Source organism: Megalobrama amblycephala, linkage group LG12 (genome assembly GCF_018812025.1).
Source record: "Megalobrama amblycephala isolate DHTTF-2021 linkage group LG12, ASM1881202v1, whole genome shotgun sequence".
NCBI classification, from domain to species: Eukaryota; Metazoa; Chordata; class Actinopteri; order Cypriniformes; family Xenocyprididae; genus Megalobrama; species Megalobrama amblycephala.
Window position 1 is genome coordinate 19,922,453 of NC_063055.1, and position 27,981 is coordinate 19,950,433.

Here is a 27,981-nt window from a genome sequence, read left to right on the forward strand (position 1 = left end):
TAGCTCCTCAAATCAGTCAAATGACCACATGGCACCAGGGTTGTAAAAAATGTAAATGTATCAGTTGACCTCCTTTTAAAATTCTAAATTCTAATTGGAATGACAGTAAGAGGAATGTAATGACTTGCAAAACGGCCGCAAAACAACAAAATGCACAAGCATATATAATTCAGGTATTCTGTATAAGGAATCTGTATTGTAAATCTACTTCATGTTGTTTGGATTCATTTTGAAAACTTAACGGTAAATCATTCTGGCAGTTTTCTGGGAAATTAAATGTTCTTTCATCATGGTCCATAAAATGAAAGTTGATTTAATAATATAATGAAATGTATATAAATTAAATGGATACTTTTGTTGGTGGAATTTTATACAGTCATTATCAATATCTAATATTTCTGGAAATGCCTCATGTTTAATTTACACTAAAAATGAAATTTAGTATTAAGGCCAATTCACACTCACGCTGACAGACGCAGACCAACGGCGACAGTCAGATTACAGCACGTCACTTCTCAGACATTCTAATTCCGATTCAGCATGTTCAGTCGGCAAAAACAAGCTCTAATAGACTCCGACGGGATAACACATTGATCTGACGAAACCTGACGAAGTGTCTGTTGCCGCCTGTCAGCTACTGCCGATGCGGTGTGAATTGACCACTATTTAAATACAATATTTATTATTCTAAAATGTCCTTATTTTTGCCTCCAGTTTTATTTAATTTCCATTTAATCCACATCCTCAGTTCAGTTCTCAATTCTACACAAACCTAATACTCAGAAAAACATACAAACATAAGAAATTACCATTTTCAACTTCTTGAGCTGTTTTATTGTTCGTTCTGTTACAGATGAGGAAGTGACTGTGGGTAAATTTTATGCTACGTTCCTGATCCAAGACTATTTCAGGAAGTTCCGTAAAAGGAAGGAGAAAGTAGGTCTGGGAGATTCAGAGAATGGTAACCCTTCAGCTCTACAGGTATATCTCTATCACAGCTTCTACATTTTAGTCATTTCCCATTTATCCGTGCACAATAATACCTAAATTGGCTAAATCACACATTTTATGCAAATGTTCCACATTTGTCCCCACATGAAATGGGTTCATACAAATTCCACATTCAGAGATGATCCACTGAAGCAGACTTAACCAACAAATGTCTTCACTTCAGAACTGTGATCCTGGCAGTCTTCATGCCCAGACTAGTATCACTTTACACAGTCTCTGATTATTATTCACTGTGGGTGTGCTGTCACTGGCAGGTTGATCATGTGTGGGTTCTGTGTTTATGCTGCATGCATTTGCTGCATGCATTATTCTTACATACCATTTGATCTGTGATAAGGTGGCCCAGGTTGCTTTTCAACAATCTTCCAATTTTAGAGTAAAAAATTTTCTGCACGCATTTAATCCTGGACAAAGAGTTATTGCTCATGACCCAGGTGGGACTTGAACTCACAATCTCCAGCTCTGGAGGCTGATGCTTTATCCTTTAGGCCACTGGGCCTTCTTTCAGCATTAACAATGCAGTCTCGGTAAGTAATGCTAAGTATAAACAATGAAAACAACAGTATTCAGGGTCGATCTCGATCACAAGCATTTACATTCATCGCAATAGTGGACGTTGCATTACTATTGATGCTCATGGCTTTGCGAACCTACATCGGCATCCAAACACACAGCTATTTCACATATGGTGGTCACAAGTATCTTGTTGGTCACGGTAACCCCACCCCCAGCCCCCAACGCAAGCGGTTCTTACTTCTAGACCAGCGATGTTTTGGTGCTACTTACGAACCATTTTTCCTGGTTCAGAGCTGGTGCTATGGGTGTCAAAAGACAAAGAACTGATTTGAAACTAGGCTCTGGCTCTGAACCAGCACTCAAACTGCCTTGGTGGAAAAGTCCGGAGCCCTGCAATGGTTCTAGAGGTCAGAAAAGTAATAACAATGTTAAAAAGAATGTTGTATATTTTCACTGCAAAATAACAAGAAATGCTGTAAAAATTTTGAGAAAAGTTGCCGCAAAATCAGTCATTTTAGTCTGTAAAAATCAGAAAAAAAGTCCAGAGAAATCCTGGAAGGACTGAGTATAGTGATTTTCTCTTCCAGCCCTACTTGAGCTTTAAATTAAATTAAATTTAATTATCACAGCCTCATTTATGTTCACAGCCTCAACACAGGTTATCTTTGATAGGTTGATATTAGCTTTTCTAATTTCTAGGTTTGCGACCTAGGTGGGACTCAAACCCACAGCCATGTAGTCTCCAGTGGTGGACAGTAATGAATTATTTTTACTTCATTACTGTAGAGTACTTAAGTACATTTTTCAAGTATCTGTACTGTATCAGAGTATTTTTATTTTGGGAAACTTTTACTTCACTACATTCCAGAGTAGGTATAATATTGTACTTTTTACTCCACTACAATTTAAAAAATCATTCCTCGTTTTTTTGAACTGAAGAAATCGCCACCTGCTCTGAGACGCAGTAGTGGTGTCAGATTCATGAACAAGCTGATTCTTTTGAATTAACCTGTTTAATCAGTTCCCAAATCACAATGAACGATTCATTTGTGAATTGATCCGATTGCATCTGTTCTAGACAACTCACAGATTCAAATTATCTGGTCAGAGCGAGTCTCGAGTTAACAATTCACTGAATTCACAAGTCTGACTCAAAATGAGCCATGGACGGGAGATCCTAGGAGCTTTAGTGAGTGCATGACTGAGAGGCTGGTCACTGCAGAGCCATGGGTTGAGTGTGAAGTCCAGCTCCCCCTCTCTGGACTTCCAGCTCCCACTCTCTGAATGTAACTTGGGCGTAATGGGTGGTGTCCAACCACGCCCTAACCATACCCATAACTCTATCCCTGCGCCCATTAGATCCACAGAGGTGGAGCTGGACTAGGTCAAGCTCAACCCATGACGTCCAGAGAGGCCGAGCTGGACGTCATTTGGCTCTGCAGTGAGCACCACTTGGAGATACTGATGGCACAGAAAGTAAGTTACTCATGCCGAAATTTAGGATTTATTATTGTAAACAAAAATATTTAGGTGATGGCTGTGAGTTGTTTGTGATCAAAATCCGCTGTAAAAGGGCGAGCTGTTTAAAGGTGCCCTAGATTCAAAAATTGAATTTACCTTGGCATAGTTAAATAACAAGAGTTCAGTACATGGAAATGACATATAGTGAGTCTCAAACTCCATTGTTTCCTCCTTCTTATATAAATCTCATTTGTTTAAAAGACCTCCGAAGAACAGGCGAATCTCAACATAACACCGTCTGTTACGTAACAGTCGGGGTGTACGCCCCCAATATTTGCATATGCCAGCCCATGTTCCCAACATTATGAAAGGCATTAGACAAGGGCAGAACGTCTGGATGTGCACAGCTGAATCATCAGACTAGGTAAGCAAGCAAGGACAATAGCAAATAATAAACGGAGCAATTCCAATAGAGTCCTCACACCATCGGTGCTCGGGCCCTAAAAATGGCAGATGGAGCAATAATAACTGACATGATTCATGATAACATGATATTTTTAGTGATATTTGTAAATTGTCTTTCTAAATGTTTCGTTAGCATGTTGCTAATGTACTGTTAAATGTGGTTAAAGTTACCATCGTTTCATACTGTATTCACGGAGACAAGAGCCGTCGCTATTTTCATTTTTAAACACTTGCAGTCTGTATAATTCATAAACACAACTTCATTCTTTATAAATCTCTCCAACAGTGTAGCATTAGCCGTTAGCCACGGAGCATAGCCTCAAACTCATTCAGAATCAATGTAAACATCAAAATAAACACTGTACTTAGGCAATTAGACATGCTGCATGACGAACACTTTGTAAAGATCCATTTTGAGGGTTATATTAGCTGTTTGAACTTTTTTTATGTTGTTTAAGGCAAGCGCGAGCTCTTGGGGCGTGGAGCACGAGACTTAAAGGGCCACACATCAGCTCATTTCTAATTATGCCCCAACAGTTAAAAAAATGAATTAAAAAAAATCTATGGGGTATTTTGAGCTGAAACTTCACAGACACATTCAGGAGACACCTTAGACTTATATTACATCTTTTAAAGAAAAGTTCTAGGGCACCTTTAAGCCCATTGTATGAATTGCTTGAATGTGGATATGTCTACATTTGTCTATTACCGTCTGAACAGTGTAGGTTTTAGGTAAAAGCTAAATATAACGTTAAAATAACACAAATTAATGCCCAAATAAATGCCCCTCTGCCGTAGCAGTTTCAAATGATATAAAACTAGTATGTTTGTATAGCATCCTTACTAAAATGTTAACATATTGTTATTTTCAATTGTTTGCTTAACCCCCCACCCCCCAATTGTTTGCCCCCACACACACACACACAAACACACATATTTTGAGCAGTAGGATATCCTTTCATGTGATCTTAGCAAATTCATCAAGCAGGACTCACTTCAGTTTCATCATTCTAACAGATGTTATTTTCTATCTAAGTGGCTGATAGCTTTTCTACAGTTTTAACTTGAATCTGTGGGATTGTAGGTTTGGCAACACAAATGTAAGGTTTGTGACCCAAATTAGACTACAACCTACAATTCCCAGCTCAAGAGGCCGATTCCTTATCATTTAGGCCACTAGGCCCCTGTCATTTTTAAAGCAGCCTTTCTTTTTAGAGCCCATTTTAAATCATGCCAAATATGATTAAAACGTTATCTGTTAAGCTGCTGGGCCACCATTTAGCGGTTCAGTTTTTTTGGGGGGGGTAATTTTGGTGTCTGGGGCCTGATTGTATGTCTTGTATAACTCAGCTGAATGGTGAGCTGCATATATACTGTGGTACCTCTCTCTTTCCGTGTGCATCTGTGTCAGGCAGGGCTGCGAACTCTGCAGGACCTAGGGCCAGAAATGAGACTGGCCTTGAACGAAGATCTGGAGGAGGAAGAGGATGGTTTGGAGGAGGAGCAAGAGGAGGATGATGCTCATTATAAGGTGCTCATCACTTAAACCATCAAGATTCTTTTGGAGCACATTTCTGAAAATTGAATTAGTCTGTTTTTTAATCAGTTAACTGAATTTGTTTTGCACAGTGAGTTCATCTTGTAGATTCACTAAATGGAAAATATTCCATTATAACCAGAGTCATAGAGACAGAAGGATCAGATCATTATTCAGAGTAATGAGGCACTTGGTCTATTGAGACGGATGGTAATTTGAGTACCAGATTTACTCTGACAGGAGCTGATATCAGGTAATGAATAGGGGTTTGGCTTGAGATTTTTTAGTGTACAGTAGGTGTAGATGTTGTGGCTTGCTTGGTAAAATGAAATAAATATATAAACTATTGCATTGCCTTAAAGGGATAGTTCACCTAAAACTAAAAAATCTGTCATTAATTACTCACCCTCATGTGGTTTCAAACCAGTAAGACTTTTGTTCATCTTCATAACACAAATGAAGATCTTTTAGATTAAATTTTCTGAAAAGACTCAATCACTTTATATGATGAACAGATTGAATTTAGAATTTTATTCACATATAAACATTCATCAACTCACACATCAGTTGTGGTAAACGGAAGCTCAAACATGCTTGACGTGAGAACCAATGAGGTTCATTCTCGTGTGTTATGCAGCATGTCAAGCAGGTTTGGTTGAGCTTCTGTTTATATTTGCTGATCAATGTTTATATGTGAATAAAAGCCTAAATTCAATCTGTTCATCATATAAAGCGATTGAATCGAAATTTGGTTGATTGAAATGAACTTTTCGAAGAGTCAAAGTGTCAAAGCTATCTATGGAGGGACAGAAAGTTCTCAGATTTCACAAAAAGATCTTCATTTGTGTTTTCGAAGATGAGCAAAAGTCTTATGGGTTTGGAACGACACAAGGGTGAGTAATTAATGACAGAATTTTCATTTTTGGGTGAATTAACCCTTTAACATCAATCAAAGAGTGTATGATTGCTAATAGTTTGCATTCTTTAGTTAAAGTGCACCACATGTATGGTAAGTTGAGTAATTTGTGTTAAAGTCACAATAATTTTTGCAGCACACTTTTTAAGTGTTGTCAGTCCTTGCATCGTTAGCCACACAAAAAACTTACGACCCAGATGGGACTTGAACCCACAATCCCCAGCTCCGGAGGCTGATGCCTTATCCATTAGGCCACTGGGCCTCTGTTTAGCTCTACTTTTGTTTAGCTTCAGCAATAATCAAATCTTTAAATAGTTTTCAATGTCACATGATCCTCCAGAAATCATTCACATATGCTGATTTGGTTCTCAAGAAACATATCTGATTATTATCAGTGTTGCAAACAGTTGTGCTGCCTTTTTGGAAACTATGATACTTTTTTGTTTTAAGGATTCTTTGTTCAAATCTTTTGTATCATTATAAATGTCTTTGCTGTTACTTTTGATCAATCTAAATAGAAGTTTAGATTTCATTTAAAAGTATTTTATTTTAATGTAACACTCTGGTGTTTTTTCTCTCACATTGCTCAACTCTTAGAATGAAAATGGCTATGCGGGCCACACTGAGCCTTCAAGCAGAAGCCGGCGCTCCTCTTTGGCCACTACTCCCGGCGTTGCTCCTGTTCCTGTCTCAGGAGATGGCATCTTGAATGGGGGACTGGGACGTAGGAGCTCTGTTGCAAAAACACAGAATGGGAACGGTGCTCTGGAGCATGAGAACTTCAGGAGAAGGGACAGCACGCGTTCCTCCCTTCATTACCAACACAAGAATGGTGTGATTGACCAGCTGCCCAAGAGGTAAATCTACCTGGTTGTATTGCTTTTATTCATATTACACATTATACCTCATATTAAATATGTAATGTATTTGTATTTTTACATACTATTTTTTTTTGATAGGCCATCATACTACAAATACCCAAGGTAAGCTTTTAGCAGATAGATTGTAGCACCTTCCAGTACCTTTCTCTGTTCTGTCTACTGTTATCTCAGTCTCCTGCTGACTGCTGGTTTCCTCTTTTCTCCCTCAGGAGGGACTCCAGAGACAGGTTCTCTTCTCCGCTGTCTCGGAGAGAGGAAGGCGGTGAGTACCCTGGAGAGCAGCGCTTCTATGGAAAAGACGAGGACAGCGAGAGTGTCATCTCTAGAGAAAGGTACTCATAAAGTCTTACCTGTGCCTGAATTAATTCATTCATATTTTCTTTTAAAATTAAATTTAAAATTTAAATGTCCTTAGTCCTTCTTCCAAAACATGTTTTTGTCTTACCCTGATTCACTATGGTAAGCCTGTTTTAAGTGTTTATATTTTAGACCTGACAGGATGGTTTGTTGTAAATGTTTTAAAAGCAACGCCGAGATTTTTATTACTCAACAGGTGATTAAAGTATTTTATTGAACAGATAAATTGCCATATGTAGCTCTCGAACAGAGTTCATTGTAAATCATTATCTTTTAAGGGTCATTTCATTATGGTTGTTGTAAGGCTGCGCTGGAATTTATTTTAAGGGAAATACCGTGTCTATTACACATAATGGGTATAGCTACAGTAACGTCTTCAGCTAGTCATCTTGAGATCCTTTCCATCTAAACTAGTTATATTGCTTAAGCCTAGTAGTGAATGTTTTAAGAGAAGTATAACCATATTCATCCAGAGTCACACAGAGCTGAAGCACAACCAAAACAATGTTCTTCCGCAAAATACACGCAGTTTGTTTTCTAACCACTAGAGGGACAAAAGTTACATAGTGTACCTTAAAACATGTTTTTCATCCTCAGGCATGGTTATCCAGAGGACAGCACAATGTTCACTGGACATAGAGACATGTATGATGGCCACTCTGTGAGACACCCGATCTACGGTAATCATTATGGAAACAGTTATGAAGAAGGCAGGAGGACAGCACGAAGACGCCTGCTGCCAGCAACACCTACTGGTAAAATGATCTAATTATTTCATATTTATTAATTATAATGTTGTTTGGAGGTAATTAAGGGATTGTTTCTAAAGTTAATCTGTATATTTAATTCTATTTTTGTCCATTTCTCAGGGAGAAAGACTTCATTTAATATACAGTGTTTAAGAAGGCAAGGTAGCAGCGATGATCTGCCCATCCCAGGAACGTATCATCAGAACTCTCCACCCTGCAGAGTGCGTTCACAGGTAATGTTACTACAAACCCGATTCCAAAAAAGTTGGGACACTGGACAAATTGTGAATAAAATCAGAATGCAATGATGTGGAAGTTTCAAATTTCAGTATTTTATTCAGAATACAACATTGATGGCATCAACACATCTCAAAAAAGTTGGGACAAGGCCATGTTTACCACTGTGTGGCATCCCCTCTTCTTTTTATAACAGTCTGTAAACGTCTGGGGACTGAGGAGACAAGTTGCTCAAGTTTAGGAATAGGAATGTTGTCCCATTCTTGTCTAATACAGGCTTCTAGTTGCTCAACTGTCTTAGGTCTTCTTTGTCGCATCTTTCTCTTTATGATGCACCAAATGTTTTCTGTGGGTGAAAGATCTGGACTGCAGGCTGGCCATTTCAGTACCCGGATCCTTCTTCTATGCAGCCATGATGTTGTAATTGATGCAGTATGTGGTCTAGCATTGTCATGTTGGAAAATGCAAGGTCTTCCCTGAAAGAGACGACGTCTGGATGGGAGCATATGTTGTTCTAGAACTTGGATATACCTTTCAGCATTGATGGTGCCTTTCCAGATGTGTAAGCTGCCCATGCCACACGCACTCATGCAACCCCATATCATCAGAGATGCAGGCTTCTGAACTGAGCGCTGATCACAACTTGGGTTGTCCTTGTCCTCTTTAGTCCAGATGACATGGCGTCCCAGTTTTCCAAAAAGAACTTCAAATTTTGCCACAGTCCATTTTAAATGAGCCTTGGCCCAGAGAAAATGCCTGCGCTTCTGGATCATGTTTAGATATGGCTTCTTTTTTGACCTATAGAGTTTTAGCCGGCAACGGCGAATGGCACGGTGGATTGTGTTCAGCGACAATGTTTTCTGGAAGTATTCCTGAGCCCGTGTTGTGATTTCCATTAAAGTAGCATTCCTGTATGTGATGCAGTGGCGTCTAAGGGCCCGAAGATCACGGGCATCCAGTATGGTTTTCCGGCCTTGACCCTTACGCACAGAGATTGTTCCAAATTCTCTGAATCTTTGGATGATATTATGCACTGTAGATGATGATAACTTCAAACTCTTTGCAATTTTTCTCTGAAAAACTCCTTTCTGATATTGCTCCACTATTTTTCGCCGCAGCATTGGGGGAATTGGTGATCCTCTGCCCATCTTGACTTCTGAGAGACACTGCCACTCTGAGAGGCTCTTTTTATACCCAATCATGTTGCCAATTGACCTAATAAGTTGCAAATTGGTCCTCCAGCTGTTCCTTATATGTACATTTAACTTTTCCGGCCTCTTATTGCTACCTGTCCCAACTTTTTTGGAATGTGTAGCTCTCATGAAATCCAAAATGAGCCAATATTTGGCATGACATTTCAAAATGTCTCACTTTCAACATTTGATATGTTATCTATATTCTATTGTGAATAAAATATAAGTTTATGAGATTTGTAAATTATTGCATTCCTTTTTTATTCACAATTTGTACAGTGACACACTACCAAATATTGTTCTTTTTGTTCTTATATCTTCTCCAGTGTTGCAATTACATACAGTAATTTTCATAAAATATGTAATTTTAGTACTCGCATGGATTTTTATTTATTAATTTTATTTATATTTTATTCAATGAAGTAGCTTGGATAATAAAATAAATAACTTACTTCTTGTGAAAGTAGTCTGAGTAGAAAAATTAAACAAGCCTGAAAATGTTCACCCAGATTTTATTTTCCAAAAGCCCACAGGGTCTAAAAATGCCTTTAGTTGAAGAAACAACTAAATGTTCACACACTTCCTGATTGTCAACTGCTTTTTATTACTGAAGTGACTCCCTTGAATAATTGTTGAGTTACAACATTACTTGGTTTTTGAACAAAACCTATGTTACTCAGTCTTTCTTTGTTTCTTTCTCGTTCTCAGGGATACGGCAGTTACGATTCTCGTCGCAGCAGCGCAAGATCGTCCACAGGTTCAACGGCATCCTGGGCGAACACCGGCCCTCGACGGGGTCGTCTCCTCTACGCTCCCCTTATCTTGGTAGAGGAGGAGGGAGCAACAGGGGCTGGTAGTGTGGGCATCTGGGACAAAAAGGCTAGTTCCGTTGGAGTGCCTGCGTCGGTTCGGCATCCCAATTCGGGATGGTACTCTGGACCCTCTGCTGGTGGAGGGGGACAGCCGTATAGAGCCTACACCACCCTTAGAGTCCCTACCCAACTCAGTCCTCACTACAGCGAGAAGAGAGGCAGCGCTGACAGTCTGGTGGAAGCGGTATGAGTGGAGAAACTCTAGAGCATGAGAGCAACATTACAGTAATAGCAAAATAACATTACAGACCCATTACAGCTCGACTACATCAATATTACAGTAACATTATAACATGTTACAACTAAAACAATATTAAAGGAGCATCAAGGGAATGTTTCAATTAGTAATGCTGCTGTGATACATATATAATATAATCTGATCTATCTATCATCTTTATATAATTAATAATATATAATAATTTAATGTAATATATTTAATAATATAATTAAAAATATATATAAAATGATTTTTTTATGTATTCCTTTGATGGCAAAGCTGAATTTTCAGCAGTTAATATGGAGTAATATCCCATCATTTTTCAGAAATTATTCTGATATGCTGATTTAGTGCTCAAGAAACATTTCTTATTATTATCAATGTTGAAAACAGTTGTGCTGCCTAATATTTTTGTGGAAACTGTAATACTGTAATTTCAGGACTCTGAAAATTAAAGCATTTATTAGAAATAGAAATCTTTTTTAACACTATAAATGTTACTTTCAATCAATTTAATGCATCCTTGCTGAATAAATGTATTAATTTCTTTATACAAATCTTACAGACCCCAAACTTTTGAACAGTAATTTGGACGTGTACAATGCCATCACTCTCAGTCCCTTCAGATCTTTCTTTTTCTCATCCTCAGGTCTTGATTTCTGAAGGTTTGGGGTTATACGCCAAGGACCCAAAATTTGTAGCCTTTGCCAAGCGTGAGATTGCAGATGCCTGTCACATGACCATAGATGAGATGGAAAGTGCTGCAAGTGATCTTTTAAGCCGTGGGGGCTCTGGGGAAAGCCAAGGCTTTCTGAACCACGCAGACATGGGACCCACATACAGTGACGAGGAGCCAATCAGGAGCCACGAGGAAGAGGAGCTAGCTGATGAGATGACTTGTGTTACGTCTTTCTGAATAACAAAAAAAGAGCCAGTCAGGACATCAGTGGGTGGAGCAACGGAATCTTGACTGACCAATCACATTCTTCATGCTGCTCTGAGTCAGAGAAAGACTCTGGTGAAAAAAAGGAGGTTTTGCTCAAATATATTGTGAGCGGTTCATACTCAGTGTGTGAAAGAGACCAGCTCCAGTTTACCCTGTCTACATGGCAGTTTTAAATTCTTTAAATACATATCTCTGAGAAGACTCTTTTTATAAATAGATTATCATGTTGAACATGTTTTATATATGTAAATGTGTTTTTACTCCATCATTCTTGTTTATGTCTGTCTGTCTATTTTTAAACATCATTTACAGAGGGATACTCCTACCTAAAATATATAAACACAGTAATTTAAATTATTAAAATAAATAATTTAATAATTGAAATAATCTGCATCAACACTTATAATCTTTTTTTTCAGGTTTGTCTTGAATTTTGTGTGTATGTGCATATTTTTTTCCAGTTGCCCATAATAGGCTCCAGTATTGCTTGATCGTCTTTGAATGTAGGTTGAGTCTTTAAGTGGTGTTGTTTACTCCAATTCCAACTTGAAATTCAATTTTAAAATAAAAATATCATCTTGGAACAAAAATAACGCTGTTTAGGAGCAACAAATCCTACTTGTCTCGGGTTGTACAGAGCCTGGCCGGAATTTCAAGGATTTTTAGGACAGTGAACAGTTTCCTTTTACTGATCACAATACCTGAAAAAAGCCATAGCAACAATGATCTATTCAATAGGAGGACAAAGTGCCCTATTCATGGGGCTCATTCAATAAAAATGGAAATTACTGAACATTTGTTAAAAATAAAATGACCACACATTGCAGATATGAACTTATCTGTCATACCACATTTCTATGTAATTCCCAGCATTTGCTCCCAAAAGTTTACTACGTTAGTGTAAATATACAGAACATTATTAATAAAACCACTTCATAATAATAACTAAAGATTTATGTGTGATTGAATGAGAGTTTATTAAATTCTGAATGATGTTGGTAAACCAATATAAACAGGAAGTGTTTCCACTCTTTCCACTGCAGTTAACCAAAAGCATGGCAATCCAACTTGGCATTTTGTGGGAACGCTTTTCACAAAGCCATTTTGAAATGCAAACTGTTTCTGATTTTATAAGGATGCCATAAGGATAAGGCATCAGCTTGCATAGCTGGGAATTGTGGGATCAAGTCCTACCTGGGTTGCCTTATACTGTATGTTTTTATTAGACGTGTGCCCAAATTGTTTGGTCAAAGGGGAAAAATTGCCCAGTATTAAGTAGCCTATGTTCTCCGTATTCCATCATGGAAATGTAGAAAAAGTTTAAGACAGACATCAACAAACCTTGCAAGGTACAGTACATACATAGAACTATTTATGAGTAGGATTAATAAACTTCAGTTCATAAACCACTAAAGCCCTGGCTGGGTATACTCCGTTTTTTACGCGTACGCTAGTGTACACGCACAGCCTTGGAAAGTATTTATTTGACTCGTACACATACGCAAGCGTTCGACGCATGCGCAGTTCTGAGCAATCTCGTCACGACTTTACAACCTATCTTTGTATTCTTTCATGATAGAGTTGTACAAATGAGGGAACTTAATAACCTCTTTGCACAAGCTCTCGTTTACATAGGCCTGCATTTTCACTGTAGCTTGCATGCATTATTGCACCGTTCTGTTCTGTTTATGCAGTTTTTCTTTGACAGGGCACGGTTGCCACCTTGTGGATAAACTAACTACTGCAAAAAAATTAAATGCGCAAGTGAGACCTACGCAATGTGTGGGTGCTGACCTTTGCGTACGCATAACATTTAACTATACTTTGGCCTTAAAGGGATAGTTCACCCAAAAATGAAAATTTTGATGTTTATCTGCTTACCCCAAGGGCATCCAAGATGTAGGTGACTTTGTTTCTTCAGTAGAACACAAATGATGATTTTTAACTCCAACCGTTGCAGTCTGTCAGTCGTATAATGCATGTCAATGGGAATTTCTTCTATAAGAGTAAAAAAAAACATGCACAGACAAATCCAAATTAAACCCTGCGGCTCATGACGACACATTGAAGCGCGAGAGATCACTTCCAGCATCAGAGCGCGTTTTCAGACCTCGCATACCGGATGCTCAAAGCAGTTGGACATAGTGATGTATTAGAGGTAAAAACAATATAAATTCTGTTCGGTTTCTCGCACAAACCGATCGTTTCGTGTCTTAGGACATCAATGTGTCGTCACGAGCCGCAGGGTTTAATTTGGATTTGTCTGTGCATGTTTTTTTTTTACTCTTATAGATGGAGTTCCCATTGCCACGCATTATACGACTGACAGACTGCAACGGTTGGAGTTAAAAATCATCATTTTTGTTCTACTGAAGAAACAAAGTCACCTACATCTTGGATGCTCTGGGGGTAAGCAGATAAACATCAAATTTTCATTTTTGTGTGAACTATCCCATTAAGACTTATGGGGGACAGTCCGTGTGAAGGAGAGAGCTTTTCTGTGAACTATAAGCTGTATAAATGCATTGTAGTGTGTTACTGGAAATCTTCAACACAGATTTGGGGCCGGACCCTTTTGCAAGACAGTAGCTTCAATTATAGTGGTGCATTGTGGGGGAGGACACTTTCTTTAGCCCTACTAGGAACTGTCCCTTTTTCCAGACATCTGGATCTATGACAAAAATGTTCTGCATCATTACTTCTCCATCAAATTTCTGCATTTCTCAGCCTCATTTATAATAATGAGGGAAATTAAAGCACATGACTTTTTCCATTGAGACACTCTCATAACATACATTGAGAGCCTCTATAATTAGTGTTTTCCTTAGCAGTGAGAACAAGACAGCTGCAGTGCTCTGGGCTTCGAAAGAAGGAAGTAGAAAGTGAGGAATAAATGTATGCACTTTTATTATGATGCTGCCTTTTGTGCTATCCAGTAAAGAGGACATTTCACCATTATTTATCACAACAAAAACTATTTTATGGATAATATAATACATTATGGATATAGCCTATAGGCTAATATATCATCTGATTATGATTGTGAATAATTTCTTCATTTTGGAAACATTTTTGGTTATTTTCCCTCTCTAAAAATAGTGTACGAGTCATCATTGTCAGTCCATCTCTGTATGGTTACATCCCACACGAGAAAATTCTATTCACAACTTCTTTAGTCTATAAAGATCTTAATAAACCTATAGGATTATTTTTAACATTTTAACAAGATAACTTAAAGATATGAATTTCTATCGAGTGCCCAATGAATCCTGAGTTACTGGAACTCCAGAATACCCATATCACACAGTCCTACATCATTCTCATAGCCTAGATTTGAAGTTATTCATAACTGATTGTCGTTTTTTTTAAGAATTTAATGAATAGTTATATCCCTAATGGAATATTAGTGTCCCACCAAACCACTGCAAAATTAAATTAAAATCTAATTCAATCTCAGCACTTAGTAGCCATTGAATCTGGTGTTGAGCGATCAATCACATTCATAATTTACGGCCTCTGCAGTGCAAGCAGCCTGCTATTGAAACAACAACACATTTTATATTATTATAAAAAATATCATATTCGAGTTCATAACTTAAGATAGAGCTATAAGAACCACGTAAATTGCGACAGGTTAATGATGTCATTGCTCTAGTGCGATCAGCGTCGCTCAATTCATCCCGCTTTTTGCGCACCAAAAACGCCTTCTCGAAGCGCGTGACGCAGCTGAAGCTGTTCCGTTGATCTTCCCTCCCCCTCCGCGCGCTGTTCCGCTTCCATCACTCGCCTCCCGATTATAGCTATTTCTCCTATCTACGAGAAGGCGACTAACATGGATGTTGTAAATCAGGTAAGGCATTTTGGGAGCAAAAATGATTTTTGGTGTATTATTGCTGTGTTTATCATGTACATGTTTTTCGTTTGTCTTTCAGTTAGGGTTGATTGCAGACGATGAAGATGCGTTTAGAAATGATGGTGGAATTTTTTTTTATAGGGAAAGGTGCCCTGCTGGTGCTGTCCGTCTGTTCACTGCTACAGTATTATAAGACTGCTTTCTTTTGTGATTTACTATATTTTTGTTTTTAATACATGATTTACGTTATGATTTCTGTTTGGTATTTGAAGGAGATCTGATGAAGCGCTAGATTTATTCGTATTCGTAAAGGATACATGCAATTACAGTTATTAAATACATATGTATTGGTAATATGATATATTTTGCTCACTTAAATTTGGTTTTGTGCGAAAGCGTAACGTTAGCATCAATCCAGAGCGACTGCACGAGGGCCTTTATAACATGCAGATGCGCTCGCAGAGATGCTCTTTAAAATGGCAGCTGACTTCCATCCCAACATTGTGACTGTGTGACTTTCAGCTCCGAGCTCTGGCCTTTTTGTCTTTTTATTATTTTTAGCTTTCATTAATATTATGCAATATATGCAAGGATCGAGAAATATGATACACAATCATATTGGTTATTGATGTTTATTTAGGCTATAGAACATCATCGGATACACAATTTTTGCAAGGTGATGAGAGCTGCATTCATGTGTAAGCCAATATTATATGTTGCAATGAATAATTAAATTGCGTAAAGAGGAGTCTTAAATCGATGTATTGATTTTTTTTTTTTCGTATGGCGTTTAAAGCAGGACCATCCTCACGGGCAAACAATGGTGTCGTGTGAAACCGCACCTTCCTACGTCACTATGTCCAAATAAAATCAGTATCACATACTGCAGGTCTGATGAGTAAATATATCCAAATATCATGTTGTCGTGCGTGCAGTAGAAAAAGCGGACACATCTAAGCGCAGCATTAATTTATTTGCCCTCAATGAAGGACCTTGCATTTTTCCACATTGCTAGAGACTAGCGCCATCAGTTATTAATTATTGTTGTTATATATTAATTTTAACGGTTTTAGAAAAAAATGTCTATCGCTTGCTGTTTGGCTTGGAGATGGCGGTGACGCGCGCGCAGGCATTTTGGCCGTGGTTCAAGGTCCTGGCGACACACCGTACCCTTCTTTTGCCTCGAGCTTCAGTCATGACATACGTGGATATAAAATATAAAGAATTTGTGGACTGAAACTATATGTTGTTGTTTTTTCATCGTGTCTCTGCTTTGATACAGGCTTTTGTATTTTCTTGGCGATGCTTTAGTAGCAGCAGATGCTATGCGTAGGTTTCACAAAGCTTCCAAATAAATGGGCTCTTATATGAGCGAAGGCCTGTTTGAGTAATGAGTCATCGTGGTGAAGAGTAAAACATCATACATAACACAGTTTCATCTATCTATCTATCTATCTATCTATCTATCTATCTATCTGTCTGTCTGTCTGTCTGTCTGTCTGTCTGTCATCTAACGTTTTCAAATGTTGTTCTTTTAACAGTTGGTTGCCAATGGGCAGTTCAGGGTGCTGAAAGTCCCATTGGGCTTCATCAAAGCTTTAGAATGGGTAAGTTCACATTTTATATATTTATATAGCCTAGTTTTAGTTAATTTCAGACATTAATTTACTTACCTAAAACCGGAACCAGAGGTTTCAGCAAAGATGTTTGATGAAAATTGACAGTCGTCTATATCATGGTGAAATGACAGGCTACTGTCACTTTTCATATGCTGCCTCATTGTGTCTATGACATATAAATACCACTTGTATATCAATGCATATGCTGTATACTGAAGCATTCACCACCAATAGAGGTCACAATACACTTCACAGTCTGATAGAGCTGAAATTATTTAAAATATTTTTGGGTCTGAAGCTGTCTTCTGTATGGTCATATTTTCTCCAGCTTGGTTTGGGAGCTGGATTCGTAACAGCTGTAACTACTACTACCATTTTGCCATAAGCTGATTATTTCTGATTAAACACTTTTATATATACAACAAATATATACATTTCAGAGCCGTTTATTTAATATAATTGCATGAAATATAGGCAAAATTACTTTTAAATAACCTGGCAGCAGTAATAAATAACATTTATGTACAAATGATATGAAACTTAATTTTAAAGCATACAAATTCACTTACTAACTCAATTTATTTTATGTTAAATAGCACCAGTTTTCCTATTCTTGCTGGCCTTCTAGCTCTACCTCTGAATTTTTAGCCTCCACTTTTGAAGCATAGGGAAAAATAAAGAGGATTTTACCACAAACATCCATGCAGTTCTTATACTCGATAATTTGACATTTGAACAGTAGTACATTATATTATTATATAGCTGTTGTATACACTGCATCTTTCGGGCAAGGCCAGTGATAAATGTACTTTTTTTTTTCAGTACATGGTGAATATAATCATATACTGTATCATATACTGTATAGCCCTACACACATTTAAAAAAAATGCAAGCTTTGTTTCACAATGCCCACAATAAAGATACGGTGTCAATTTAATAAACTTTTGTAAATCCAGCCAAGTCTGTTCACAATGAAAGCACCTAAACGGCAATATTTAGCATGTAACAACTCCAAAACGATCAGTATAGGCCTATATAGAATGTGATATATGGACACTGAAACTCCAACACAATCTACATATTTTTAAACATAGACGCCATACCTGCACATCACGTTTTCCGCTCCTCATTTGCACAAACTTGAGTTTTTCTCAAATTTTGAATGCTCTCGAACACTCTAGATGCTTTCTACAGCCTGCTGTCAATCCCAGAAGCCACCACCCAAGCATGTTGTTTGTCTTCCATAGGAATGAATGAAAACACCCGCTCAGTGCCAGTGTAAACGCACCATAAACACACTAAACGCACCTTGACTTGGGAGAACATTACAATTGCTGGGTATTGATGCCATCTAGCTGTCACACAGTGCTCCTTCACTTTGTGCAGGGTGGAAAATGGCATCATCAAATAAGCTACTAGTAAAATGTTGAACAAGAACATTTGTATCCTGTCTGTAGGCTTACTGTCCAGGGCACTACAGTGTGTTTAAATATATTTGTAAAATATGTTATATATTAAATATATATTAAATATTCTTGTTCAAGTAGGAAATATTAAATGAAATATAACTGTCTGAATTTTAATAATTCAAGATAATTTCTTTATTTCTTTATTTATGCATTACAGAACTGTTTGGAGACAAATGATTCAACAAAATCATCATTGGTGTATAACTTATTTAATAAGCTTATTTTTGATACATTTGCTGAGTTTAATTGATTCACTGAATCATGAAAATCAGTTTAATTGGTTACCGTCTGGGATCAGTCAATTCTAGGCTTGGTAATGTGAGCTGTTTGATTTGATAAGATTTGATTTGTTTGGTCTGTCTTGCCTGATCTGTTTTCACTTGTGTGACCTGACTGACTCTTTTTTATATAATTATTCAATAGCTTCTCTTGCTTAGACCTTGTCTGGTCTGGTGGTTGTGTGATTTGTTACTTTGTTAAGACTTTTTTTACCCGTTTCTCTTGGCCTCATTTGACATGTTTGCTTTGCCTTTGTTTAGCAAGGTTTACAGTGGCTTCATGTGTGTCTGTTGTTTTCATCTCCTGTGGTGTTGCCTAGGTTCATAACACAGCCCAGCACAACGATATGACAGATGGCATCTCAGTGAAATTTAATAGCTTCATTCTCCATTCAGTCCCTCCACCAGCCAAAGTCTATAAGTAATCTCTATGACTCAATCTCCCAGATTCAAATCCTGAAAGGAAAAATAATGTGCTTATGTCCATGTCAGTATGCTGGTATCACACACTCTCAGAAAAAAATGGTACAAAAGCAGTCAGTGGGATGGTACCCTTTAAAAAGGTTCTAAAATGTATCATTTAGGTACTAATATGTATACTTTTGGTAGAAAAAAATGTACCCTTGAGGTACTAATATGCACTCTTTAGGTACCAAGATGTACCTTTTGAAAGCCTACCGCCCCAGTGACAGCATTTGTATCTATTTTTTCTGAGAGTGCATGGTGAAAGATGCTTTTGTTTGGTTTATTTAGTCAATATTTTAATTGCATTCATACACACCTACAGTAAACAGTTTTCAAAAATGTTATCCCTGTGTGATGTGGATGTGAGTCTTTAGATCAAAATAGAAATTCTATTTTCCATTCTCTTTTTTCTGTTCCAAACCTTGACCGTATTGGACAATACAACCTTCCAGTCATACTTAAAGGATTAGTCCACTTTTAAATACACTTTTCCTGATAAATTTACTCACCAAGATGTTCATGTCTTTCTTTCGTCAGTCGAAAAGAAATGAAGGTTTTTGAGGAAAACATTCCAGGATTATTCTCCTTATAGTGGATGTCAATGGCTACCAACAGGTTGAAGGTCCAAATTGCAGTTTCAGTGCAGCTTCAAAGGGCTTTAAACGATACCAGATGAGGAATAAGGGTCTTATGTAGAGAAACGATCGGTCATTTTTGAAAAAAATACAACCGTATATGCTTTATAAACAAAATATCGCCTTGAACGTACTTTCCGTTTCCACAGTCCTCAAAACGCTTACGCTGAATGTTCTACGCCTTCCCGATTCTACTTACGGAATGAACGTGGCGCCAGTTTCTTTTTTTTCCATAAGTAGAATAGAAGAATGCAGAAACGGAAAGGATGTTCAAGGCAAAATTTTGTTTATAAAGCATATACGGTTGTATTTTTTTCGAAAATGACTGATCGTTTCTCTAGATAAGACCCTTATTCCTCATCTGGTATCGTTTAAAGCCCTTGAAGCTGCACTGAAACTGCAATTTGGACCTTCAACCTGTTGGTAGCCATTGACATGCACTATAAGGAGAAAAATCCTGGAATGTTTTCCCCAAAAACCTTCATTTCTTTTCGAATGACGAAAGAATGAACATCTTGGATGACAGAGGGGTGAGTAAATTTATCAGGAAAAGTGTATTTAAAAGTGGACTAATCCTTTAAATATGCGATACAGTAAAAGCTGTGGTTTGAAACATTTAATTAACCTTCCTGTAACACAAACAGTAGAGCATGGCATTAGCAAAGCCAAGGAAAATATATGTGCACTAATAAAATGTATACTGCAATAACTGAATAAATAAATAAACTAACAGAATCTCCTCTGAAATGTATATTTTTGTATATATTTTGTATATATTTCTATGTGGGTCAATGACGAATTAGGTTTTTAAAAGTGTAAAACAAACATAATGGATATATAATTCATTTTGAAATTTGTCATTTTTTACAAGATGGACAAAATTTGACCAAAAAAGTCATTTAGGTTTTACCAAATGACACTTTTGGTTATACCGAATGATGATATTTTCAAACAATGCTAGCAGGCTGATATGTACCTAGCTAGCTAGTTAGCTTGCTAGCTAGCTAGCAAAAGGACAATCAAACATTTTTGTATTTAGTACAAGTTTTAAAAATATTACAACATTTTCCATGTTTTATAGCGGTTATACCGAATTACCTGATGTTTCAGGACATGTGTATGAGCAAGTGAAAACATGAATTTTTCAAATAGTTAAAAGAGAGATAGTTACTTTGCAGGTGTCTGAATGATGTCACAACCTGTCACATGATATCGAGCGCATGACTTGATCCAAAATGGTCCCTTTATATTGTTGACATCCGAATGACATCAATGAAATTAATTTTTCTGGACATTCTTGCTCATAACAAAGCAATGACTTTGTACACATTATTTTAATATCATTTTGCACTATGTTGATATATAATGTTATAAAATCATGGCAGAATAAAAAATATATACATTTATTACAATTTAAGATATTTTAATCACAAATGAAATGGCTGTATTGGCCTTTGGACGTTAAACCAAATGACCTTTTGACACTTCAAAATCTTTAAAACACCTTTATATGTAGCAAAATATAATTAAAACCTTTTGTATTCAATAAAAGAGATCTAGTTGTACTACCTTACATACTTTGGATGTCATATCTTTGTTTTTTATTATTATTAAGGCCTTTGGACAAAACAAATGACCCGTCATGTCATTGACCCAAGTATTTAATCAGTCGCTTTGGATAAAAGCATCTGCTAAATGCATAAATGTAAACCTCCCTGTTTTTTCCAGGTGTTTGCCATCTTTGCATTCTCCACCTGTGGGAGTTACTCAGGCTCCTTTAGGATGAGCGTGGAGTGCAAGAACAGAACAGACAGTGACCTAAAAATAGATGTGGATTTTGAGTATCCATTCAGGTACCCCTGACTGACTTTAACACCTGTGTGGCCATACAGTAGTTCTTTATTTGAAGTTGTACTTATTCATCAATATGCATTTACTTTTTCAGAAACAGCTTATAATACAGTAAAAGCCATTTGGTGTTTTATTTGACAGGGTTTTCAAAGACCCCCTAACATGTTGATCCCTTTGCAAAGGGATCTTAAAATTTAAATGCAACTATATATCTAAGAACCATTTATAATGTGTGGAGCAATTAGTAACATTATATAGTACTATTATACAATGTATAATCCTATGTATTATCATATGTTATATATTGTTAATATTATAAAGATCATTTAAAATTCTGAAAATGTTAATTTATTTTATAAATGTATTTGTTTGTTCCTTCCCTCTTCTTTTTATTATTATAATTTATTTCATTTTTACAGTATTTTTCTCTGAACTCGTTTAAAACCCCCAGTGTTTTTTTTTTGAAGTGCTGTTTGCGATCCTAAATACACACTGTAAAAATTTAATTTGCCTTTTCCTCATGGTGTGGTATAGTGACTCTAGATTAGGTTAAATGCCTTTGTCGTAAATAAGTAAATATTTTCTCAGTATCTCTGTATCTCTCCTAGGCTCCATCAAGTGTATTTCGATGCCCCCGCCTGCAAGAATGGCGAGAGTGAGCGTTTCTTCCTGGTTGGGGATTACTCATCCTCAGCAGAGTTCTTCGTCACCATAGCCGTTTTTGCATTCCTGTATTCCATGGCAGCTCTCAGCATCTATCTCTTTGCCTTTGAGAAGTACCGTGAGAACAATAAAGGACCGCTGATTGTGAGATTTCTTCCATGTTATATAAGCGCTAAGGCAGAAGTTTGTTAAAATCTAAGTTCACCCAAATATTTTAAATCTGTCATTATTTAATCAGGTCATTCCAGACCTATATGCTAGAAAGTATATTTTTGTGTATGTGCATGTGTGTGTATATACTGTATACCCAAAATGAATTATATCTCATATTTAACCACTAGTATCTACATAAGAGCCAGTGGCAAATTCCAGAAGGGCTGGCTGAGATAAAGCTGTTCTTGGCTGGTACGTGAGCGCTGAACGACTCCTGACGGCCTGGAGCTCACATTTCTGAAAATGTCTAAACAAATTTTCAAACAGACACTATGTTTATATATAAATTTGAGGTCTAAACAATTATATTCTCACCTAAAAACTACATTCCATGACACAATAACAGTAGTATTTGTAAAATTATAATGGGTTTGCTCCTCCACCATTGACACTCGCTGTGAGAAATGCTGGCAGTATAGATCCGGCAGGAAGAAGTGGAGTGAAACGGTTTCGCATAATGGCAGAATTTTGAATGCTGGGTGAACTATTCAGTTAATGTAGCAGCTCATGGTTTCATACAACCCAAACCTGTACATTTATGTATAATTCTATATAAATAAAATGATTTCAGGATTTTGGCGTGACGTGTGTATTCACCTTCATGTGGCTGGTGAGCTCGGCAGCATGGGCGAAGGGTTTGTCGGATGTCAAGACAGCTACAGACCCAGAGAAGGTTCTGGAACTGATCCCCGCCTGTGAACGGGAAGGCAACCGCTGCCGTGAAGTTCACGACCCTGTCATGTCCGGTCTTAACACTTCTGTGGTGAGTCAATTCTACTCAGCTCTCTGAAAAAAAAAAAAAAAAAAAAAAACATTTTTATGCAGTTTACCTTCAAATTTAAATTCTCTCATCATTTACTCACCCTCATGCCATCTTTTGTAATGTCTTTCTTCAGACAAAAAATTTTTTAGGAAAATAATAATATAATGAATGGCATTGAATGGCTACCACTCAGTTGAAGCTTGAAAAAACACACAGCGATTGTGACGGTAATCTATACCACAGTGGATGAATCAATGTTTTATGAAGCAAAATTTTAACTTTTTTTTTAACAATAAATCATTGCTTGAAGTATGCGCATTGTGAAGTTTGCATGAGAAGTAACGTGAACGTGAACTTCAAAATGTGCTTAAAGGTGCCCTAGAATTCAATATTGAATTTATCTTGGCATAGTTGAATAACAAGAGTTCAGTACATGGAAAAGACATACAGTGAGTTTCAAACTCCATTGTTTCCTCCTTCTTATATAAATCTCATTTGTTTAAAAGACCTCCGAAGAACAGGCGAATCTCAACATAACACTGACTGTTACGTAACAGTCGGGATCATTAATATGTACGCCCCCAATATTTGCATATGCCAGCCCATGATCAAGCCATTAGACAAGGGCAGAACGTCTGGATGTGCACAGCTGAATCATCAGACTAGGTAAGCAAGCAAGAACAATAGTGAAAAATGGCAGATGGAGCGATAATAACTGACATGATCCATGATAACATGATATTTTTAGTGATATTTGTAAATTGTCTTTCTAAATGTTTCGTTAGCATGTTGCTAATGTACTGTTAAATGTGGTTAAAGTTACCATCGTTTATTACTGTATTCACGGAGACAAGAGAGCCGTCGCTATTTTCATTTTTAAACACTTGCAGTCTGTATAATGCATAAACACAACTTCATTCTTTATAAATCTCTCCAACAGTGTAGCATTAGCCGTTAGCCATGGAGCACCATCAAACTCATTCAAAATCAAATGTAAACATCCAAATAAATACTATACTTACATGATCCGATGTATGCAAGCAGCATGCATGACGAACATCTTGTAAAGATCCATTTTGAGGGTTATATTAGCTGTGTGAACTGTGTTTATGCTGTTCAAGACAAGCGCGAGCTCCGGGGGAGGGGGAGCGGGAGATTTAAAGGGGCCGCAACCTATATATCGGTGCATAGTTAATGATGCCCCAAAATAGGCAGTTAAAAAAATGAATTAAAAAAAATCTATGGGGTATTTTGAACTGAAACTTCACAGAAACATTCAGGGGACACCTTAGACTTATATTACATCTTTTAAAAAGAAGTTCTAGGGCACCTTTAAGTTTATGTCAAGCAGAACTTGTGAATGCACCTAGGACAGTTGCCCAGAAGCAATGATTTGTTATTTAAAAAAAGTTACAAATATTAGTATTTTTCTTATACATAGCATTTCGCTTCAGAAGACATTGATTCATCCATCACGATTGCTAGATGTGGTTTTTCAAGCATCAACCAATCGGAACCCATTGCATTATATGGACTCACAGAGATTGATTACTTTCCTAAAAATCTTTGTGTTCATTTGAAGAAGGAAAGTCATATACATTGGGGATGGCATGAGGGTGAGTAAATGATTAGAGAATTTTCATTTTGGGATGTCCTTTAATGTCTTTCTTGTGAATTAAACAAAAATTGAAAGTGCATTGTTAACGTTCCTTTTCTCTCCAGGTCTTTGGCTTCCTCAACCTGATCTTGTGGACAGGTAACCTGTGGTTTGTATTCAAGGAGACCGGGATCGTCGCACCATTTATGCGCCAACAGCCCGCCCAAGAGAAGCAGCCCGCCCCTGATTCCTATGGGCAGGGAGGTTATGGGCAGCCAGACCCGTACGCCGCTTCCCAGGGAGGCTACCAGCCCGACTACAGCCAGCAAGGCTACAATCAGGGTGGAGACTACGGTCAGGGTGGCTATGAACAGCAGGGGGCACCCACCTCCTTTTCCAACCAGATGTGATCAAAGAAATATCTGAGGAAGCGGGAGATGGCTGGTGAGTGGAAGGTATGTTTTTGGAGATCTGTTCAGACTTTTTTATACTGTACGTTATATTGCTGCGATGCCTAAATTGAAGTATGCAGTACTTGCACTACTATATTTTAATCTGTAGTGTAGCCTCAGTTTTTCTTGTGTACTTCTCACATCCTGCCACACTTCAACCGAGGGGATTTCACACACCCCCGGGAGTACCGGCACTTTTTCCACTTAATGGAAACTTCACTTTGTAGCATTTTAAACATTTGATTTCATTTTTTTGTATTTTATTATATTTAGACAGAATCTTATGAAATCTAAGTATCAGCCATTTATTGGTTATTATCGGCCAGATTTTTCATATCTGCGTATTCTCTCTTTCCGCAGAAAGAAGTTGATCGTGTGACTCTAGCAGTGTGGTGCCTGAACCCTACCCACAACCCCACACTTCTTCACACTTCCTGTTTGTGTGTTTGTGCTTACGTCTGTGAAAGAAAAAGATGGGCGGGAGGGACGGGAGGGGACGGGACTAATCTAAAATCACATACAGAGGGGAGCGGGGTAGAGCAGATGAGTTTTAATGTGCTGTTTATTATTGTCATGTATACAATTAAAAAAGTTCGATCAAATTTCAAAACACTTGAATACTGTACCAAAATATGAAAAAGTATATGAATCTTAATGCTATATGAATTTTGAATTGATGATGTTGACAATAATGATGCTAAACTTGAGAGAATGTATTTGTCTGTGCTGTAAAGATTATCATTATAAACTAATATATATATATATATATATATATATATATATATATATATATAAATAAATAGAAATATTTCCTAAAGATATGAATGGGATTATAACACTTTAGTCTAGTGCAATTTAGAGACCCTAAATGAATATAATAATAACAATAATAATGTGAAAAAAAAAAAAAAAAAAAAAGCCCCACAGATGTTGTTCCTTGTTAATTTTTTATTACCTCTGATGGGTTGTGGTTTGGTACAGTTTGTTCCATTTGTATGTTGACCTCTTTAGTTTTGTTTGGTATTTTGTTGTTTTTTTTATTTCTTCATGGGTGGGATGGAGCACTAATGTGACTGAGGCAGTGGGGGGCGTCCAGGGCCAATGTGGGCAGAATCATTCCCAAACTCATGGAGGGACCACATTATCTCAACCAGCAAGCAAAACGGTCAAGGGTATCTTAACGCATTTCTCATTTCCTGACTGAAAATGTTGACTTTGTTAAATTCTCTCTCTCTCAAATCGTTGTATTATGAAAAGCACATGCGTTCTCAGTGCAGAATTAGCATGGTTGTTCATGACACAATGCCTCTGAGTGCTGTGTTGATGTAGTGCTGTTTAAGTTAGAGGATGCTAAAACTAGATATATAAATATATATGGATTGGGGTTTTGTTTGTGTTGTGTGAGCACCGGACAGAGAGAATCAGTCTTGTGTGTTGAGATGTCAGTAATGTAGATATACATGCCAGTTTCAATTTCATCAATATTTTCCCTTTTCCCTCTCTCAAAAACATATACAATATTACAGGATTTAAGCCTGTGATATTGAGGTATATTTTCAGATGTACATATAAAAATATATATAAAGTACCTGCACATTGTTTAACCGATATCATGAACTGCTGTAGTGTGAAATTTGTATGATTTGCATCGGAACATTACCTGAATGCCAGTTTAGATTATTTATTTTCTGCTTGATCAATCAATCACTGAAAATGCAGATGATCAAAAATGTGCGTGATAGCTAGACCTCCTGGCTGGAATCAAAGGGGTCATTTAAATTAGCTGCGAAATTCACATTTATCATTTGAACCATGTTGAACTGGTGCAATAAAGTCTTAAAGTTATCGTTCTGTATAGTATTCAAACAGTATATATCATGTGATGATGCTGAGTTTATCTAGTAAGTGCACCAGATTCGTTTTTTCCCCTGAGTTGATAATCATTTTCTTTAGGGCTGATGCAGCAGACGTTGTTATGATGAGATTCTTTATATTATTGCATGATCAGATGCTCATAATGCAAGCTTACCCAGACTTATAACTATCTACTATTTTTTTAAACTCTTTCATTTGCCTGCGAATTTGAGGAAAACCAGGTTTCGCTTTTGGGTAGAAGGCCGTCGGCCTGCTAAATGTATTAGAGTGTCTCTCCCTCCCTCATTCTCTCTATCTCTTTCTCTCTCTTTCTCTTCCATTCTCTGCTCTGGCCCACTCTTCTCCTCCTCCAAATGAATATGCTACTCAACTTCTCCGTTGTTAGTGGTGTTTGATATGTCTTGTGAAACTCTCGATGCCTTTGGGTTGTGCTGTATTTAATGTGTATGATATATTCTTAGCGTTTATGAAGATATTGATGAAAATGGTTATGACCATGCTGAAAACTCAATCACCAAAATTATCCAGAAATTATGTTGTATTGTTCTATGGAATCCATGAAGGAAAAATTCAATAAAGAATAAGTTATCCTGTTGAAAAAAAAATAAATAAAAAAGTTTTTTTGTTGCTTCTATGAATAGAAAATTACAATGAAATATATTTTCTGTACTATTGAAAAAAAGTAATACATTGTTTTACAACAAAAATAACAAAATACAAAATCTTTAAGTGAAAGTTATGCACATTGTCATAAGACTAAAGAATAAGTTATAAGACTCTTATAAGACTAAAGAATCAACATATTCCACACTTGTTACACATTCTGTGTGTGGGTGTTTATATATATATATATATATATATATATATATATATATATATAATCAGTTATT

The 27,981-nt window shown here is 37.0% G+C and overlaps 2 protein-coding genes and 1 non-coding gene across 8 annotated transcripts in view; 2 read left to right on the top strand and 1 right to left on the bottom strand.

Annotated features, from left to right (window-relative positions):
* Window positions 1-11,764, top strand: part of cacna1fb (calcium channel, voltage-dependent, L type, alpha 1F subunit) — a 56,062-nt gene extending 44,298 nt beyond the window's left edge. For 5 of the 6 annotated variants that reach the window (XM_048209489.1, XM_048209490.1, XM_048209491.1 and 2 more), the window contains 9 exons: window positions 854-981; window positions 4,865-4,984; window positions 6,504-6,763; window positions 6,866-6,889; window positions 6,997-7,119; window positions 7,742-7,899; window positions 8,014-8,126; window positions 10,032-10,379; window positions 11,062-11,764. In XM_048209489.1, coding sequence (XP_048065446.1) covers window positions 854-981; window positions 4,865-4,984; window positions 6,504-6,763; window positions 6,866-6,889; window positions 6,997-7,119; window positions 7,742-7,899; window positions 8,014-8,126; window positions 10,032-10,379; window positions 11,062-11,328 — 1,541 coding nt within the window. In that variant the 3' untranslated portion in view covers window positions 11,329-11,764. Of the gene's footprint in view, window positions 1-853; window positions 982-4,864; window positions 4,985-5,082; window positions 5,244-6,503; window positions 6,764-6,865; window positions 6,890-6,996; window positions 7,120-7,741; window positions 7,900-8,013; window positions 8,127-10,031; window positions 10,380-11,061 lie in introns of those variants that run through there. The other variant, XR_007187420.1, reaches the window with a different exon arrangement.
* On the bottom strand, window positions 6,096-6,168 carry trnar-ccg. Its single transcript has one exon. It is a non-coding gene; the product is annotated as a tRNA-Arg (tRNA).
* Window positions 11,765-15,056: 3,292 nt separating the features above from the next.
* Window positions 15,057-27,700, top strand: sypa (synaptophysin a). The gene is made up of 7 exons (XM_048209497.1): window positions 15,057-15,208; window positions 16,753-16,818; window positions 21,406-21,530; window positions 22,137-22,335; window positions 22,976-23,167; window positions 24,890-25,208; window positions 25,577-27,700. The coding sequence occupies exons 1-6, from the start codon at window positions 15,191-15,193 to the stop codon at window positions 25,172-25,174; spliced, it is 885 nt and encodes a 294-aa protein (XP_048065454.1). The 5' UTR covers window positions 15,057-15,190; the 3' UTR covers window positions 25,175-25,208; window positions 25,577-27,700.
* Window positions 27,701-27,981: the final 281 nt, after the last annotated feature.

Coding starts and splice junctions, on each gene's coding strand:
- sypa (XM_048209497.1), top strand. Junction 21,531..22,136: donor GATTTTGAGTATCCATTCAG/GTACCCCTGACT, acceptor TATCTCTCCTAG/GCTCCATCAAGTGTATTTCG. Junction 23,168..24,889: donor CCGGTCTTAACACTTCTGTG/GTGAGTCAATTC, acceptor TTTTCTCTCCAG/GTCTTTGGCTTCCTCAACCT.